Source organism: Thunnus maccoyii, chromosome 18 (genome assembly GCF_910596095.1).
Source record: "Thunnus maccoyii chromosome 18, fThuMac1.1, whole genome shotgun sequence".
In the NCBI taxonomy this organism is placed as follows: Eukaryota; Metazoa; Chordata; class Actinopteri; order Scombriformes; family Scombridae; genus Thunnus; species Thunnus maccoyii.
In genome coordinates this window covers 18,598,672-18,617,361 of record NC_056550.1, presented here as the reverse complement: position 1 = coordinate 18,617,361, position 18,690 = coordinate 18,598,672, and the positions used below count along the sequence as shown (strand labels likewise).

The following is an 18,690-nucleotide window of genomic DNA, read 5'->3' as shown; positions in this document are numbered from 1 at the left end:
CATTGCAGGCCACGCACTTCTCTCGCTTCCGACAGCCATCGTACCCATCCAGGTGCATCACGCCTGCCAATACCCACGTACAGTATCCCTCCTTCAGTGGTGCCTATGTTAGGTGCAGTGGCCCTCAGAGCCCCACCAAGCACGGCGCATGACACCACTATATCCTAAAGCACTAATTGCCATTAACTCCAAAGAACCATCTCAACCGCCAGACCATCCATTTTTCGTACGTGATTGTCCCATAGTTTCTACCAAGTCCTGACACTCGACTCTTCCGGAGACAACCACATTGCCTGTTCTCGCAACATACAGCTGCACTGACTCAGTGTCTCTCTCTGTTTCCGGGGTTACAGCAGTTTTAGGTGGTTCACCTCCAGTTGGCCACTTCAACTGCCCCCCCCCCCACCCTGCTCGATGAACCATGTCAAGTCATCATCGAAGACCTTCTTTGGGGGCAAGAGAGGTCTTAGTCATCCTCGTTCCCACGCTATATCGTTGCTCACCATTATAAACAAGGTCAGTAAGGCCGAACCCAGCCTTAAGCCGAAGCGCTTGCCCCCGACTTCATCATCATCATCATCATCATCCTGGCCTGCTATGCCAGAATTCCCCGTACAGGCCACCTGCCTCCCTACCCTGACAAAGTTGTAGAATCCATGTCTCTACAGACGTTCTACAGCATGCAACGACGTCTGATATTCCCATTCATTCTTCGGAGACAAGGACGCCACTCCCAGACACCCTCATATTTAACCTTAAGCAAGCAAATCAACCAGCTTGGCTTCTCTTGCCCCACTTTTCTCTTCATGTAAATTCTTATTCGAGCCTTCAGAACAATTCAAACCTACATAAACCAGAGGCTAGCCCACCACGCATATCCACAAGACCTGCTCTCCACCGCCCAACCTGCAAGTTTTGCACAAGTTGACGATTTCTCCAGAACCACTACTCCAGCCACATTCTTGAACACATCTCCGCATGAAGTTCTTTTTTGGGGGCTGTATCCAGGCGATGGACTGGAGAGACAGTTCCCCCACTCATAGTCTCAACCTCTCCCCTCTGTTCCCTCCTACCTCCCTACCTTCGGCAGTCGTCGTCCAGTCGACATACCATACATCCATCATCGTCCCTCAACCCTCCATTCTATGTTCCTCAACTCTCACACCTCACCCCTTTCCTCTCCCCATCACTTCATCCCTCCATCCCTAATCCTTCATCAGGTTCTCCAACCCATCCATCAACATATAAGCTCTCTTTCATTATCTCAATTAAACTATGGAAATCTAATGTTCTCGGTGTAGTCTCAGTTAATGAAATGAAGTTTATAGATTTATAAACAAGGTTCGGGAACAGAGACCACGCTGAGTACACATCCCACTTCCGCACTACAAAGTATTTAGGCACACCCCATCCGTTCTTCTCCCCTTGTCTCAGTTGAAAGTCCCTCCCACCCTAACCCATCTCTTTTCATCAACCATCCTTTCTCCTCTGTTTTAACACAGGAACAGGGGGCTCTATCCAGGTGAAGGACTGGAGAGACAGTTCCCCCACTCAGAGTCTCAACCTCTCCCCCCTGTTCCCTCCTACCTCCCTACTGTCGGCAGTCGTCGTCCAGTCGACATACCATACATCCATCATCGTCCCTCAACCCTCCATTCTATGTTCCTCAACTCTCACACCTCACCCCCTTCCTCTCCCCATCACTTCATCCCTCCATCCCTAATCCTTCATCAGGTTCTCCAACCCATCCATCAACATATCAGCTCTCTTTCATTATCTCAATTAAACTATGGAAATCTAATGTTCTCGGTGTGGTCTCAGTTAGTGAAAAGTATATAAGGGATGGCTGTGTAAGGTGCTGGGAAGGGTGGTTGGGCTGTTAATGCTGCTGCAGTTTTGTAATGTGAATGTATAGGGTGACAAAGAAATGCCCACACAAGAACTGAAATAAACCTTGCCTGAGCCTCCTCACTCATCCTCCAGTATAGCTGAAATGACATGGAGCTATCAGATTGACAGAGTTCAGACACACATGCAGAGATTAATTATTGATTAATTTTCTTCCACTGTTGGTAGATTATTGCATAGAATTTTGTATTACATTTTTCTTCCATCATACTGTATGCACCTGGTTACATTATTAATATATTTTGAGTTCCAAACATCTTATGAATTAATGCATTTTTTGACTTTCATAATCCAGATTAATCAAGATTGTGATAAAAAAAAATTATGGGAAAATATTTTCTAATTGGAATGAAGAATATTTATTTTTCATATTAATAAAATGATCAAATCAAATTCCTCTTAGGCTCAGGCCTTCCCTGCATTCATGCAACATTCTAATTGGGATGTCACAGGCAAAAAATAGGTTGCCAAGTTATTCCATGTCTTTGCATTAAGTCCCCCAGAAGAAATCAAAGCTTGACTTGGCATACTGGAGCAGAATGAGTCATCTCTATTCAGACATTTGGCAACCCTTCATCTGCTAGCCCTGAGGACTTTTTGGTGAAAGTTGCCTGGATCTTACATCACTTTTGCGTTGCTTGAGTATCCTCCTAAAGGGAATATATGGTGACAGGATAAACACATCAATGTCACATAAGCAGCAAAAAGAAAAAAACAAAACAAAATAACAACACCAATACATCAAAGTGGATTTCTTTTCATAGCAGAATCCCAAATCCCATACATCATTAGAACAAATGGTACAACTCATGGGCCACTTATTTCTGCAAGTAAATCCCATTATCTAATCATGGTTCATTGTTCACAGCCTGTGTGAGGTGATACAAGAGAACAAGAGACAAAGGCAAAGTTGCACTGGTAAGCAGGTGTTATCTTTTTACATGCACTTAAAGCACCACATATATCCATTCTTAGATGTATAAAAATATACATTCTGAAGGGATGATTTGGGCGAATAGAGTCAGTATCAGTAGCAAAGAAACTATGAAAAGTGATAGAAAATACTCGTATGTTAGTCATTTTAAGTTCTCCCACTATTTGCTGAAACTAATCAGTATATGTCCCAAGAGCCACTTTGAGATGAGTCAAATCAGTTAAGAAGGAAGTTACAACTGTTAACTCACTTCATGATATGGGTTAAATGTTGCTATATTTTTATATATTATATATTATATTTTCTTTGGTGAGCCAAATTCAAATCAAACATGCCATAATGGGCATAAGCCTTCAAGATCTGCCAGGACACTTGTATCATGCTTCTTTAATAACTTCTTTAGTATCAAATGTAGCAACTGGCTGATGTTCATTTGGCCTGTGAAACTTATTTTGAGCAATACCTGAAATGAGTTGGCAACTGTTTTCATGTCCATTTAGGGAGATATATAAAAGGTGATTGAACTTTTAATGATAGTACTTCATCTTTAATTTTATTACAGGAGTACAAGATGTGCCAGAATCCAGAAACTGTAGACAACAAACATTTTGGCACATTCACAAAATTAAGCTCCATTTATAAATGGACCTTTAAAAATATTAATGTAATGTAACCGCAATTAATGAAGTATTTCGATTTTGAAATTGGCAAGTTTACATTTATAAGATTTAAAAAATCAAATAGTGCACAAATACAGCTTTATATTATGGTATAATTTTAGATTATTCTTTCTGTATTACTGGCACACACAGGAACACAGAAGTTTTCATGAGCACAATGAAAGTCTTGGTGAATATAGCATTACCATGGTCAGTATTATTAAGCTTATTATTAAGCTTTATACATAATTTCCCCCCAGACTTAGTATATAGTTTCTATTAAAGGTGAATATAAGCGTTTAATTAAGTGTGTTGAAAGCTGTCTTATATTAGTGTCATTTGGGGGTGAAGTTTCAAAGATCTTGAATACGCAAGTGTCCTGCAACTGAATACCAATGGAATTTGGATGAGTTTCCAAAACCAACCCCCAAAGCTGTCCATGAATTGAAAAAAATATTTTTGATGTTAACTACATGTTTCGACTTTCATGACCTTTAAATCAAGAGCTACATTTATTGGGAATGTACACAAACCATATATACACAACAACATGTATAATAACAAGTTTTTTAACTCACTGAGTTAATCTAGGTGAGAAATTAATGAGCACCTCCTTCTTTCACTCTAAATAATTTTATATTCATGCTTACTTAAGCAGACCCTTGGGTCCTATTTGGTTTACTGAAGTCTTACTTAAGTATGTGTGCATGTCTAACTGTCCTTCTCCTACTCTACAATTTGTCTTTTTTGTCTTTTAAGAGAATGTGTTCATAGTCAACATTTCCTATGAAAGCAAGCATGTTGAAAATAAATTAGAATTACTTTAACTGTGAGGAAGGTATTTGCCTTCAGTATAATTTAAATTGAACTTCTTAGCAAAGTAGTCCATTCTACTATAAATTTCCATTATCCTACTTAACAATGGTCAAATTTTACATTTTATTCAGTATTTTAACACCCATATTGTGTGTCACATTCACATTTGTGATGAAATCAAATCAATTGGTACAACATCATGCTGCATTATGTAGTTTTCAAATTCTAGTTACAAATTAAAATGCTTACAAGCTGCATAAACATCACTGCCACAAAACAAGCAACAGGATGAGGCCATGACCAAACTGAGTGAGACTACAGCTGATCAAGCACTCCCACCCTCTATAAAAGAGGCAGCCCTGGACTTCTGCATGAACTGGTAGGCACCCAACACAGGTGAGTGTATCGACTATGATCTTGGTTTGAATTCCTATTGATCAGTGGGTACAGTTTATGTGTTGCTAATTACTAATGCATATTGTCAATGATTCTTTGTCAGAGTTATCTTTGTTTTAAGTGATATTCAGGTGAAATTTCATGTCATATTTAAGTATTCTTGAGCAGATATTATTCCAAAACAATTTACTTGAAATACTCTTAAAACATTTAAGTAGTTTCTTTCTTTTTTTTTTCTTCCAAAAATCGCACAATTAATTCATTTGTGTTGATGTGCAGTACACATCCTGTCTCAACAAATACTCTATACTAAGTGATCATTAAGAGCAGTACTATTTCTCCTCATGATATTGGTTAAATGTTGCTATATTTTTATATATTATATATTATATTTTCTTTGGTGAGCCAAATTCAAATCAAACATGCCATAATGGGCATAAGCCTTCAAGATCTGCCAGGACACTTGTATCATGCTTCTTTAATAACTTCTTTAGTATCAAATGTAGCAACTGGCTGATGTTCATTTGGCATGTGAAACTTATTTTGGGCAATACCTGAAATGAGTTGGCAACTGTTTTCCAAAACCATTTACTTAAAATACTCTTAAAACATTTAAGTAGTTTCTTTCTTTTTTTTTCCAGAAATCGCACAATTAATTCATTGGTGTTGATGTGCAGTACACATCCTGTCTCAACACATACTCTATACTAAGTGATCATTAAGAGCAGTACTATTTCTCTGGGTGTGGGGGGCAGTTGAGGGGATAGGAGAGAATTGAACTTTAATGATTCAACTGAATTCAGCTAGCACTTATTCGTTAAATCTGAATAAGTTTTACCACCCTCATGCTGGACTGCTCTCAAACTGACATTCTACCAGGAAGATCTAAAGTGAGAAAACCAAACTGAAAAAAATTATTGTACTCACATTTAATCATCTTATTTATAGCATCTTGACTCCACCAGATACTCTACCACTCATCATTTTTTGGAACCAGCTGAGGTAAAAGATGTCAAAATCTCCAACATCAGATGGATACAACACCATTACGACATCATGCTGATATTTTAACTCTATTTTTTCAGTCTCCACTAAAGTGCCACCATGAGCACAGACGCGGAGATGGAGTGCTATGGCCCGGCGGCCATCTACCTCCGGAAGCCAGAGAGGGAGAGGATTGAAGCACAAACCGCTCCTTTTGATGCCAAAACCGCCTTCTTTGTGACTGAAAAGGAGGAGATGTATCTCAAGGGTAAACTTGTGAAGAGAGAGGGTGGCAAAGCCACAGTTGAAACAGACTGTGGTAAGGTAGGCAATTCATTATTTTACTTTTTTAACAACATTTTCCCATCTATTTCCATTGAAGGAGGATGCCATTCTTTCCATTAATATTTATTTAAAACTATATCTTAGGAAAACATGTAGTGCTTTTAAATTCATACTGACACAGTGGTTAACAAGGACATCCATCTGATTAACTCTAAATTTGAAGAAAAATTTTTTTAGTAAAAACATTTTTACTGTATTTTTACTATATCTCTTCAGACACTCACTGTGAAAGAAGATGAAATCTTTCCCAGGAACCCTCCAAAGTTTGATAAAATTGAGGACATGGCCATGATGACCCACCTCAACGAGCCCTGTGTGTTGTATAACCTCAAAGAGCGTTTTGCATCCTGGATGATCTACGTGAGTTTCCACTTTACTAATGTGATGTGCATTTATATCTGCATATCTAAATGTTAACACTATGTTTATTTTCTATTTGCGCTATTACAGACCTACTCTGGGCTGTTTTGCGTTGTTGTGAATCCCTACAAGTGGCTTCCAGTGTATGATGCTGTAGTTGTGGGAGGATACAGAGGCAAGAAGAGGATTGAGGCACCACCTCACATCTTCTCCATCTCTGATAATGCCTATCAGTTCATGCACACAGGTAAGGTCAAAGTTAGCAGTGTTAAATTGTGTAGGAATTAAACTTGAACATGAGTGTATTGAAGGAATTACAAAACTGGAATTCATGTGAAATGTTTGTTTGCATTTCAGATCGTGAGAACCAGTCTATCCTGATTACGTAAGTATAACAGAAACTGTAATGCTAAATCATATAATGACGATAAAGCAGATTCTTGACATGTGTCTCTTATACCCCAGTGGAGAATCCGGTGCAGGAAAGACTGTCAACACCAAGCGTGTCATCCAATACTTTGCAACAATTGCAGCTATTGGAGCCAAGAAGGCTGAGCCAACACCTGGCAAGATGCAGGTAAATTGGTTGTTTAAGGTAAAACTGTTCGTCAGAGGATAGTTAATTTGAATGTTTAGCTTGCGTAACTCAAATCCTCTCTTGCAGGGCTCCCTTGAGGACCAAATTGTTGCAGCCAACCCTCTGCTGGAGTCCTATGGTAATGCCAAGACTGTGAGGAATGACAACTCCTCTCGTTTTGTAAGTAATTCAGGAAACATGTCAAGGTATTTTCTTACTAAATTGCAAAAACTGATGTTATCAATGATCTGGCTCTCTAGGGTAAATTCATCAGAATCCATTTTGGCTCTTCTGGAAAGCTGGCTTCAGCTGATATTGAAACATGTAAGTTTCAACCATGGTATGACTCAAGCCTCATCTGGGCTATAATCTGGTCTTTGATAAAGTAATAGTATTACAATGTAATAGAGTAATCTCACAGTCTCTCCTTAAATTCGTTTTTCTTAGATCTGCTGGAGAAGTCTCGTGTAACCTTCCAGTTGTCTGCTGAGAGGAGCTACCACATCTTCTATCAGCTGATGACTGGCCACCAGCCTGAGCTCCTGGGTATGTTACTATGCAAATTTGAAAATGACATTGAAATAATACCAAAGACAACACTAAACAATAATAGGTATCGTTACTGTGCTCCTCTAGAGGGTCTTCTGATCACCACCAACCCCTATGACTACCCAATGGTCAGTCAGGGTGAAATCTCTGTCAAAAGCATCGATGATGTGGAGGAGTTCATTGCAACAGATGTAAAAAAACAAACAAAAAAACAACATTTTAGTTAAATAGATCTTGCATGCTTAAGACAACTGTGGAAAATGTTTCAAACTTTGCTTCATGTACAATGTAGACTGCTATTGACATCTTGGGCTTCACTGCTGAGGAGAAGATGGGCATCTACAAGCTGACTGGTGCTGTGATGCACCATGGCAACATGCAATTCAAGCAAAAGCAGCGTGAGGAGCAGGCTGAACCTGATGGCACTGAGGGTAATTCTGATAGATGTCTTTTAGGAAATCTACCAAGGGTTAGTATGTAACATATTTGTAAACATGTCCCAGTTCACAGATAGCTAAAGGTTTGTTTTTCCATCAGTGGCTGATAAAATCGCCTACCTCCTGGGCCTGAACTCAGCTGATATGCTGAAAGCTCTGTGTTACCCTAGAGTCAAGGTCGGAAATGAGATGGTGACCAAAGGTCAGACTGTCCCACAGGTAAGATAAAGAAAATGTATTGTTTGAAAATAATATATAAAAGGGCAATATTTGCATTTTGACATGAAAATATGATTCTGACAAAATCTCACTCTAAAATGTTTATTTCTAGGTCCACAATTCTGTCATGGCTCTGTGCAAGTCTATCTATGAGAAAATGTTCTTGTGGATGGTCGTCCGTATCAATGAGATGCTGGACACAAAGCAGCCAAGACAATACTTCATTGGAGTGTTGGATATCGCTGGATTTGAGATCTTTGATGTGAGTGGCTGAAAAGTGTCTGAGCAATTCAAAGATCAACAATTTTTTGACATGCAATTTAATACATTCATGTAATTGCAGTTCAACAGCTTGGAGCAACTCTGCATCAACTTCACCAATGAGAAACTGCAACAGTTCTTCAACCACCACATGTTTGTCCTGGAGCAAGAGGAGTACAAGAAAGAGGGCATTGTCTGGGAGTTCATTGACTTCGGTATGGACTTGGCTGCCTGCATTGAGCTTATTGAGAAGGTAAGTAGTCAATCGGGTCGAAGTGACTTCTTGATTCATGTGCAAATGATTGCTTCCATGGTGTGAATTTTTTTTTTCCTCAGCCAATGGGCATCTTCTCCATCCTTGAAGAGGAGTGCATGTTCCCCAAGGCCTCTGACACAACTTTCAAGAACAAGCTGCATGATCAGCATCTTGGAAAGACCAAGGCCTTTGAGAAGCCAAAACCTGCAAAGGGCAAGCCTGAGGCTCACTTCTCCCTGGTTCACTATGCTGGTACAGTGGACTACAATATCAGTGGCTGGTTGGACAAGAACAAGGACCCCCTGAATGACTCAGTTGTCCAGCTCTATCAGAAGGCCTCAAACAAACTTCTGGCCTTCCTGTATGCAAAACATGGTGCAGCTGATGGTGAGAAATTAGATTGAGCAGAGTGATGAGAAACTCTGAGTATCAGTACAGATGATGGTTTATGTTGCAAAATGTATGCAAAACACGGTGGAGCTGATGGTAAGAAATTAGAAACTGTGTGTCTGTTACACTTGGTTCAGGCATAGTATAAAGCTGATGAGTACTCTGTGGTAATATATTCACGCATTTGACTTAATTAAAAAATACTATTTCCACAGAGAAGAAAACTTAGGAGAAATTCTACGAAGTTATTTATTCTGTGCCATTAATTAAATTTAATGTTTGTGAAAACAGAGGCTGGTGGCGGCGGCAAAAAGGGAAAGAAGAAGGGTGGTTCCTTCCAGACTGTGTCTGCTCTTTTCAGGGTATGAATTGTTTCATATTTTTTGATACTAATTAAAAACCTCATCTTGAAATATTGTTGACCGCTTATCTTGTGTTGTTGATCCACAGGAAAACTTGGGCAAGCTGATGACCAACTTGAGGAGCACTCACCCTCATTTTGTCCGTTGCCTGATTCCTAATGAATCAAAGACCCCAGGTTAGAAGCACATAGCCCAGCTTTGCACACTAAATGTGACATAGTGATTAAAAGAAATATTTGAAACAGTATGAGTTTGCAACTTTCAGGTCTTATGGAGAACTTCTTGGTCATCCATCAGCTAAGGTGTAATGGTGTGCTGGAAGGCATCAGAATTTGCAGAAAGGGCTTCCCCAGCAGAATCCTCTACGGTGACTTCAAGCAGAGGTGATGCAATTTTTAATATAAGCAAGTCAAGTTGATTTCAGCTGAGTTAAAACAGCCGGCCAAGATGTGGAGTCATTGTAAGTAACAACATAATGTTGTCTTGTAGATACAAAGTATTAAATGCCAGCGTCATCCCTGAGGGACAGTTCATTGACAACAAGAAAGCTGCAGAGAAGCTGCTAGGCTCCATTGATGTGGATCACACTCAGTACAAGTTTGGGCACACTAAGGTTAATTTCTATCAACAATTTCAATAGATATGCCATGTACATATGTCCTTTTGCATCAATTTGTGCTGATGACTGAGTTCCTTCAAACAACCACACAGGTGTTCTTCAAAGCTGGTCTGCTGGGTACACTGGAGGAGATGAGAGATGAGAAACTGGCTAATCTGGTGACCATGACTCAGGCTCTCTGCAGAGGATTCCTCATGAGGACTGAGTTTGTTAAGATGATGGAGAGGAGGTATGATTGTCATACAGTACACTGAACTGTTCTGTCCAATGAAATAGATACAGCTGTTTTTGTTAAATCACGTTGCAGTAAAAATGACACTTTATTTATATCAATTTTCCAGAGAGGCTGTCTTCGGTATTCAGTACAATATCCGTTCATTCATGAATGTCAAAAACTGGCCATGGATGAATCTGTACTTCAAGATCAAGCCTCTTCTAAAGAGCGCTGAGACTGAGAAGGAGCTGATGAACATGAAGGAGAACTATGAGAAGATGAAAACAGACCTGGCCACTGCCCTGGCCAAGAAGAAGGAGCTGGAGGAGAAGATGGTTTCCCTGCTGCAGGAAAAGAATGACCTGCAACTGCAAGTGGCTTCTGTAAGTAGGATACATCCACACTATACTAATTGAACATTGTCACTAACATTTTCAAATATCTAGGTGAAATTTAAAGACGCCACATAATCTTCTGGTCATCTCATGTTCTATGTGCCTTACCAAGCATTTAGATTGACAAATGTTAATGAATATATTAAAAATGTATATTTATTTTTTTGTATTAATCCTGAAAATATATATATTCAGAGAATAACTGACTTATTGATTTACACTTTATTCAAAATGTACTGTAGGAAGTTGAGAACCTCTCAGATGCAGAGGAAAGGTGTGAAGGTCTGATTAAGAGCAAGATCCAACTCGAGGCCAAACTCAAAGAGACAACTGAGAGACTGGAAGATGAAGAGGAAATCAATGCTGAGCTGACTGGCAAGAAGAGGAAGCTGGAGGATGAATGCTCTGAGCTGAAGAAAGATATTGATGACTTGGAGCTCACCTTGGCTAAAGTGGAGAAGGAGAAACATGCAACTGAAAACAAGGTTGGAATAAATTTAAACCTACATTTATAAAAAATGACAAAGTATATGAAATTACCTTTCAAACGTATAAAGTGATGGAAATAATGCACCTTGCCTGACACTTCCAGGTGAAAAACCTGACAGAGGAGATGGCATCTCAAGATGAGTCTATTGCCAAGTTAACCAAGGAGAAGAAAGCCCTCCAAGAGGCTCACCAGCAAACGCTGGACGATCTCCAGGCAGAGGAAGACAAAGTCAACACTCTGACCAAGGCCAAGACAAAGCTGGAACAGCAAGTGGATGATGTGAGAAAACATTACTTTTCATAACATGTTTGTATTGTTAGCTTGTGTGTTAGAATTGACATTCCATGATAAAAAATCAAAGCATTATTTCATGTCAAATTTATAATATTATCTCAAAAGCTTGAGGGATCACTGGAGCAAGAGAAGAAGCTCCGTATGGACCTTGAGAGAGCCAAGAGGAAGCTTGAGGGAGATCTGAAACTGGCCCAGGAATCCATAATGGATCTGGAGAATGACAAGCAGCAATCTGAGGAGAAAATCAAGAAGTAAGTTTTCTTTTTCATCTTTAACCCTTACATTAAACTCGTGCCATAATACAACACAATGATCCTGAGTCAAAACTAAAACTATAACAGCAATAACTGTTTTTTCCTCCTCTAGGAAGGAGTTTGAGACCAGCCAGCTGCTCAGCAAGATTGAGGATGAACAGTCTCTTGGTGCTCAGCTTCAGAAGAAGATCAAGGAACTCCAGGTTAGTATTTGACATGAATGTTATACTCTAATGTTGTACTGAAAAACCACTTGTTACAATATGCTCCAGTTAACAAGCCTTCTTGATATTACTATCATCAAACTTAGGCTCGTATTGAGGAGCTGGAAGAAGAAATTGAGGCTGAGCGGGCTGCTCGGGCTAAGGTGGAGAAGCAGAGGGCTGACCTCTCCAGGGAACTTGAGGAGATCAGTGAGAGGCTTGAGGAAGCTGGTGGAGCAACAGCCGCTCAGATTGAGATGAACAAGAAGCGTGAGGCTGAGTTCCAGAAGCTGCGCCGTGACCTTGAAGAGTCAACCCTGCAGCATGAAGCTACCGCAGCAGCTCTCCGCAAGAAACAGGCCGACAGTGTTGCAGAGCTGGGAGAGCAGATCGACAACCTCCAGCGTGTCAAACAGAAGCTTGAGAAGGAGAAGAGCGAGTACAAGATGGAGATTGATGACCTCTCCAGCAACATGGAGGCTATAGCTAAATCCAAAGTGGGTGTTTTGTGTATAACTGAAATATTTGCCTTTTATTATGCTTATAAATATGAACTATAATGGATAGTATGGCAGTAACTTTCAACTTAGATAAATGCTCAGCATTTTCTTTGTTCATGTAAATATGTTTAAATACATAATGTTGTGTTCTTGATAGGGCAACTTGGAAAAAATGTGCAGAACTCTTGAGGACCAGCTGAGTGAGCTGAAGGCCAAAAACGATGAGAATGTGCGCCAGCTGAATGACATAAGTGCACAGAGGGCAAGACTGCAGACAGAGAATGGTGAGTCACTTGTAATAAAAAATAGTAAAAAAAATAAAAGTAATGATCATTTTGATAAATAACACATTTACAATTTATCATTCAGGTGAGTATTCCCGCCAGATTGAGGAGAAAGACGCTCTTGTTTCCCAACTGACCAGGGGCAAGCAGGCTTACACTCAGCAAATTGAGGAGTTGAAGAGACACATTGAGGAAGAAGTGAAGGTATAACAAGTTTAAATGTTACTATACTATGTAATATTATTAGCTTTTAACAAGGGATGAAATGAGTCCTCCTTTTCAAATGTAGTCAATCACCTGTTACTCTTCACCTACTACTAACCCACCAGATCTCCTAGCTGTTAAGCATAAAAAAAAGAAAAAAAGGTCTTGCAACATGTTAGAAAGCAAAAAAAAGAGCTTGAGAGAGAAATTCAAACTTATGCTTCATTTCCTACCACCATACCTGGCCAATCACTGCGCAAAGTGGCTGTGAATGTTGGGTTGTTTTATTACCATATTACCATTTAACTGACCAGGGGATTTGTGGGAATAGGACCTATTTCTCTTAATGCAGTGTTACACCTTAGTGGCTTAGTGGCTGTGAATGTTGGATTGCCTGTTTAGGAATGTTATCACCATATTACCATATAACTGACCAGGGGATTTGTGGGAATTGGATGTAATCCTCTTCATGGGGTGTTGCTGCTACTCCTCAGCCTTGTCTTTTATGACTTAAGCACCTCCCACTAACACACCTGTTTCTCCTTCCTCACCAAGCACCTTCCACCTGAATTCCTAACATCCCAGTCCCACACACTACACTAAATAGCAAATCTGATGTAAAAGTAAATTATCCAAAACTAAATGACTCAATCAACATGTGCCACCATGACAAATTGTATTTAAACAAGATTGATAGAAATAGATGATATTTCTATATTTAATAGATCAATTAAAATACCTCTTGCCATGTTCATCAGGCAAAGAATGCCCTGGCCCATGGTGTTCAGTCAGCCCGCCATGACTGTGACCTGCTCAGAGAGCAGTTTGAGGAGGAGCAAGAGGCTAAAGCTGAGCTGCAGCGTGGAATGTCCAAGGCTAACAGCGAAGTGGCTCAGTGGAGAACCAAATATGAGACTGATGCTATCCAGCGCACTGAGGAGCTGGAGGAGGCCAAGTAAGTCACTACCTTTTTAGAATTTAAATTGGTTTTCAATTCAATTGCTTGCTTTTCCAGATAACATTCCACATATTTTGCTATCAATATGCAATTGAATGTAAACAAATACTTCCTCACTACAGGAAAAAGCTTGCCCAGCGTCTGCAGGATGCTGAGGAGTCCATTGAGGCTGTGAACTCAAAGTGCGCCTCTTTGGAGAAGACCAAGCAGAGGCTACAGGGTGAGGTGGAGGACCTCATGATTGATGTAGAGAGAGCTAATGGTCTGGCTGCCAACCTTGACAAGAAACAGAGGAACTTTGATAAGGTAACAGGAAATCAAAACCACACTGATACGAGTGAAACACAAATATTTCTTAGTAATTAATCATTGTTATTCATCTATATCATTCTAGGTCCTTGCAGAATGGAAACAGAAATATGAGGAGGGCCAGGCAGAGCTGGAAGGAGCCCAGAAGGAGGCTCGCTCTCTCAGCACTGAACTGTTCAAGATGAAGAACTCTTACGAGGAGGCTCTGGATCAGCTGGAGACCATGAAGAGAGAGAACAAGAACCTGCAGCGTATGTTAATCCCATGATATTTAATATACCTATTATATTGATTGTAAGCATTCTTCCTTGACTTCTCTAGGTGTGGGCCATGAGGTTTTGTGGTGTTAAAACCTAATTTTCTAGATATAATGTATACAGCGTAGTCTATGTTTCTCTAAACTGGATTTTGGATTTTGGTGTACTACAGAGGAGATCTCAGACCTGACTGAACAGATTGGTGAAACCGGAAAGAGTATCCATGAGCTGGAGAAAGCCAAGAAGACTGTGGAGACCGAGAAGACTGAAATTCAGTCAGCACTGGAGGAAGCAGAGGTAAAAGTCTAAATTACAACATTAGACCACTTATGTGATAAAATACAAAAGCATGTATGTAATGGCATGTATTCATTTGATTTTCACTTTAATTTTTCTGAGAAAGACTAGTAACCTTTAGGTACATGTTCAATTTTTTTCCTTTAGGGCACACTGGAGCATGAGGAAGCCAAGATTCTCCGTGTTCAGCTTGAGCTTAACCAGATCAAAGGTGAGGTTGACAGGAAACTTGCAGAAAAGGACGAGGAGATGGAGCAGATCAAGAGGAACAGCCAGAGGGTGATTGACTCCATGCAGAGCACTCTCGATTCTGAGGTCAGGAGCAGGAATGATGCCCTGAGAGTCAAGAAGAAGATGGAGGGAGACCTGAATGAGATGGAGATTCAGCTGAGCCATGCCAACAGGCAGGCTGCTGAGTCCCAGAAACAACTGAGGAATGTCCAGGGACAGCTCAAGGTGAGCTTTGTCTAATCAATGCATAAATGAATGTTGAAGAGCAAAGAAAGTTAACTCTTTTTTCCTCCACATGTTGTCAGGATGCCCAACTGCACCTTGATGATGCTGTCAGAGGACATGAAGACATGAAGGAGCAGGCTGCCATGGTGGAGCGCAGAAATGGCCTGATGGTGGCGGAGATCGAGGAGCTGAGAGCTGCTCTGGAGCAGACAGAGAGAGGACGCAAAGTGGCTGAGCAGGAGTTGGTTGATGCTAGTGAGCGTGTCGGACTGCTTCACTCTCAGGTTTATGTTCACTAATTCAAAATGTCTTTCTACAGAATGAAGAGAGTATATATACAAACTTTGGTATAGATAACCAATATCAAATTAAATGTGACTTTTTTAATATTCAGAACACCAGTCTTCTGAACACCAAGAAGAAGCTGGAGTCTGACCTTGTGCAGGTTCAGGGTGAAGTGGACGACACTATTCAGGAATCAAGAAATGCTGAGGAGAAAGCCAAAAAGGCTATCACTGATGTGAGTTCATGTTTATGAGTCCTCTTTTTATAAAATTCAACTTCACCTCCCCAAATATTTGTTTATGCTTGATGCCCATCATTTCAGGCTGCCATGATGGCTGAGGAGCTGAAGAAGGAGCAGGACACCAGTGCTCACCTGGACAGGATGAAGAAGAACCTGGAGGTCACAGTCAAGGACCTGCAGCACCGTCTGGATGAGGCTGAGAACCTCGCCATGAAGGGTGGCAAGAAGCAGCTCCAGAAACTGGAGTCAAGGGTATGCTCATAATATATTCACTTTAGGATGTTAATCACACTTTCAATGTATGGAATAAATTAAATCTTTCTCACTACTAAAATCCCTTAACAAGGTTTTCACAAACTGTATAACATCACATTACAGGTCCGTGAACTGGAAACCGAAGTTGATGCCGAGCAGAGACGTGGAGCTGATGCTGTTAAGGGAGTCCGCAAATATGAGCGGAGAGTGAAGGAGCTGACTTACCAGGTAATTTCTCATTTAACTAAAAACTATTCTGATTTTTTCTAATTTCATAATTTTCTTTCTGTACTCCATTCATAACACTCCTTTTTTTGTATAGACTGAGGAAGACAAGAAGAATGTGCATAGACTTCAGGATCTGGTGGATAAGCTGCAGCTCAAAGTAAAGGCTTACAAGAGACAAGCTGAGGAGGCTGTGAGTCAAATGTTTTGTAATTTTTCATATAGGAATGTAGCACAAATCAATAACAGAAAGAAAGCATACTAATATGATGTCATATTCAAAAAAATACATCATCATCATACTTCAATTCCCAACCCTTAACAGGAGGAGCAGGCCAACACTCACTTGTCTAGGTTCAGGAAGGTCCAGCATGAGCTGGAGGAAGCTCAGGAGCGCGCTGACATCTCTGAGTCCCAGGTCAACAAGCTGAGAGCCAAGAGCCGTGATCATGGAAAGGTAACCACGTGATATTTTACAAAAATTATTCTGCGGGCATCTTAATTTAATGGGGTTATTTAAGTCTATTTATAAGCTAAATATTTCTATACCATTTTTAATTTATTTTTTATTGTAAGAATACATAGTGAATCTTTTTTTCTTGTTTTCTTTCTAGTCTGATGCTGCTGAATAAGAGACATCCTTTTGGCGCCTTTCAACAGAGTTCATAAAATATGAACTAGCTGTTGAATTATCTTCTTACAATGTATTCATTCAATAAACTTTTTCCTCATAATTTAATAATATTCAGTCTGTATTATTTACTCTGGTTTCTCTTTAAGTCACGCTTGAGCACACAGTATTTAACACAGTAACTAGGTGGAACTACAGTTAACTTGGCTAGAACTTGTGCTAGAATCTAGTTGTCTGGATGGGGAGGTCTTTAAACTCAACATTAACATTTTCCTTCACTAGGAATAGTCATGATTCTTACCCACACGGTAATGTCCGGTAAAATGAAACTGACAGAAAGCATAACTTAAACATAAATACATCATCATTGGCAAAATATAACCTTCAAAGCCAAAATTAATTCCTATTACATTGCATTACATTACATTACATTACATTGGCAGTTATCCAAACCGATGGATAATGAACTTGGTTACTCTATTCACCATACCATTAACAAAAATATGTTCACCATTCTGTATAACGAAAGTTACGATATTGTAACCCTAGATCTATAAGCACAGGCGGAGCCCTCTACTGGACTCTATGGAAGAGGAACCTATCAGACAGCCTCAATGAGCTCAAGTGGCTATAGGTTAGTTGCCGCGGCCCTCCTACCACTTTATAATCCGAGCTGCTTCAGCAGAGCAGTAGGGGGCCCAACCCAGCCCAGTTAACATGAACATAAAACTGGGTGGACCATGGCAGAGGTCAAAAACCATACAACAGACACCCTGCACACCTCATTCCCTAAGTCATTATGGATCAGGTGTACCACAGCTGACACTCACACCACCCTTTTCACAAGTCTTGAGTCGCCATCTTGAAGACGCTAACCAAGACCAGGACACTGCCATGCATGTCCTTGAAACTCAACCCACTGAATAAGGCCATTGACGCTGCTACACCACATGTGCAATGCACTCGGCCATGGTGGGGGGGTCCTCACCCGCCTGCCAGTAGGCTTTGGAGATGCACTCACAAAGCCAACTAGTTAGGTGCTTCTTGAATAGGCCTTTACGAGCCACTCATTCTCCATAGCACACACAACAGCTGTTCAGTGCGCCGAATGGGGGCTGTGCATTCAACATAACATGACAATGCACGTACTGGGCATAATAGATGTAATTTTGCCTCCCTGACATGACATTGAGGGTGGAGGGAAAAATGCCTCTAGCTAAATAGTTCTCGACCTAAATGAACTCCTTATGTTCTTGGGGACAAAGGAGGGGTTTGATCTGAGAGTAGCACTGCTGTGGTCACCACGAATAGCTGCTATTGTCTCACTCTCTTCAGTAGAGGGGGAATGAGACGAAGAGGGGGAAAGGTGTTGTTGGGCCTCAAACCATGAGGTCACACGGAGAGGGCCTACATGTAACCTGTGAGGCCTGACCACGAGGTGCTTTTTCCTTTGTTTCCCCCGAGACAAAGGAATAGCACCAAAATGCTGCTTACAGACAATGGGAGTCCATTGCAAACTCCATTTCCAAGGATGCTTTGCGATTTTCACACCTCAGCAGGGAACAGTCAACATACAGTCTCTCATTGGCGGAGACACTCCTGCACAGCGGAGCGTCCTGATGACGCAGCCATGACATCACCGCCCCTTTAAAACTGAACGTGCCCTGAAGCACACGCCTTTCCCATGTCACTGAGCTAGGGGTAACTTCTGTTCCTCTGTGAGTCAGCTTGACTAAAGGGGGTACCCCAGGCACGTGTTTTCCCCTCATCGAAGACTCCCCTCGCCGGACGAGACGAGACTTCGCCCGTGTTCACCCGAACACATTCCCGGATCCGAGAGAGACCGCTGCTGCAACCAGCGTCCTC

At 40.8% G+C, this 18,690-nt stretch overlaps 1 protein-coding gene across 1 annotated transcript; it reads left to right on the top strand.

Moving 5' to 3' along the window:
- Positions 1-5,661: 5,661 nt before the first annotated feature.
- Positions 5,662-16,902, top strand: LOC121883512 (myosin heavy chain, fast skeletal muscle-like). Its single transcript, XM_042391810.1, has 40 exons — positions 5,662-5,715; positions 5,799-6,021; positions 6,259-6,402; positions 6,493-6,649; positions 6,760-6,787; positions 6,868-6,979; positions 7,067-7,159; positions 7,240-7,303; positions 7,427-7,525; positions 7,616-7,719; positions 7,821-7,959; positions 8,066-8,184; positions 8,297-8,446; positions 8,528-8,698; positions 8,782-9,088; positions 9,383-9,453; positions 9,542-9,629; positions 9,719-9,836; positions 9,943-10,066; positions 10,165-10,301; positions 10,414-10,669; positions 10,924-11,166; positions 11,274-11,450; positions 11,571-11,716; positions 11,832-11,922; positions 12,030-12,419; positions 12,580-12,706; positions 12,792-12,910; positions 13,669-13,865; positions 13,991-14,174; positions 14,263-14,428; positions 14,607-14,731; positions 14,879-15,187; positions 15,268-15,471; positions 15,582-15,707; positions 15,795-15,965; positions 16,092-16,196; positions 16,291-16,386; positions 16,519-16,650; positions 16,808-16,902. Exons 2-40 carry the CDS (start codon positions 5,818-5,820, stop codon positions 16,823-16,825), a joined length of 5,811 nt encoding a protein of 1,936 aa, XP_042247744.1. The 5' UTR covers positions 5,662-5,715; positions 5,799-5,817; the 3' UTR covers positions 16,826-16,902.
- Positions 16,903-18,690: the final 1,788 nt, after the last annotated feature.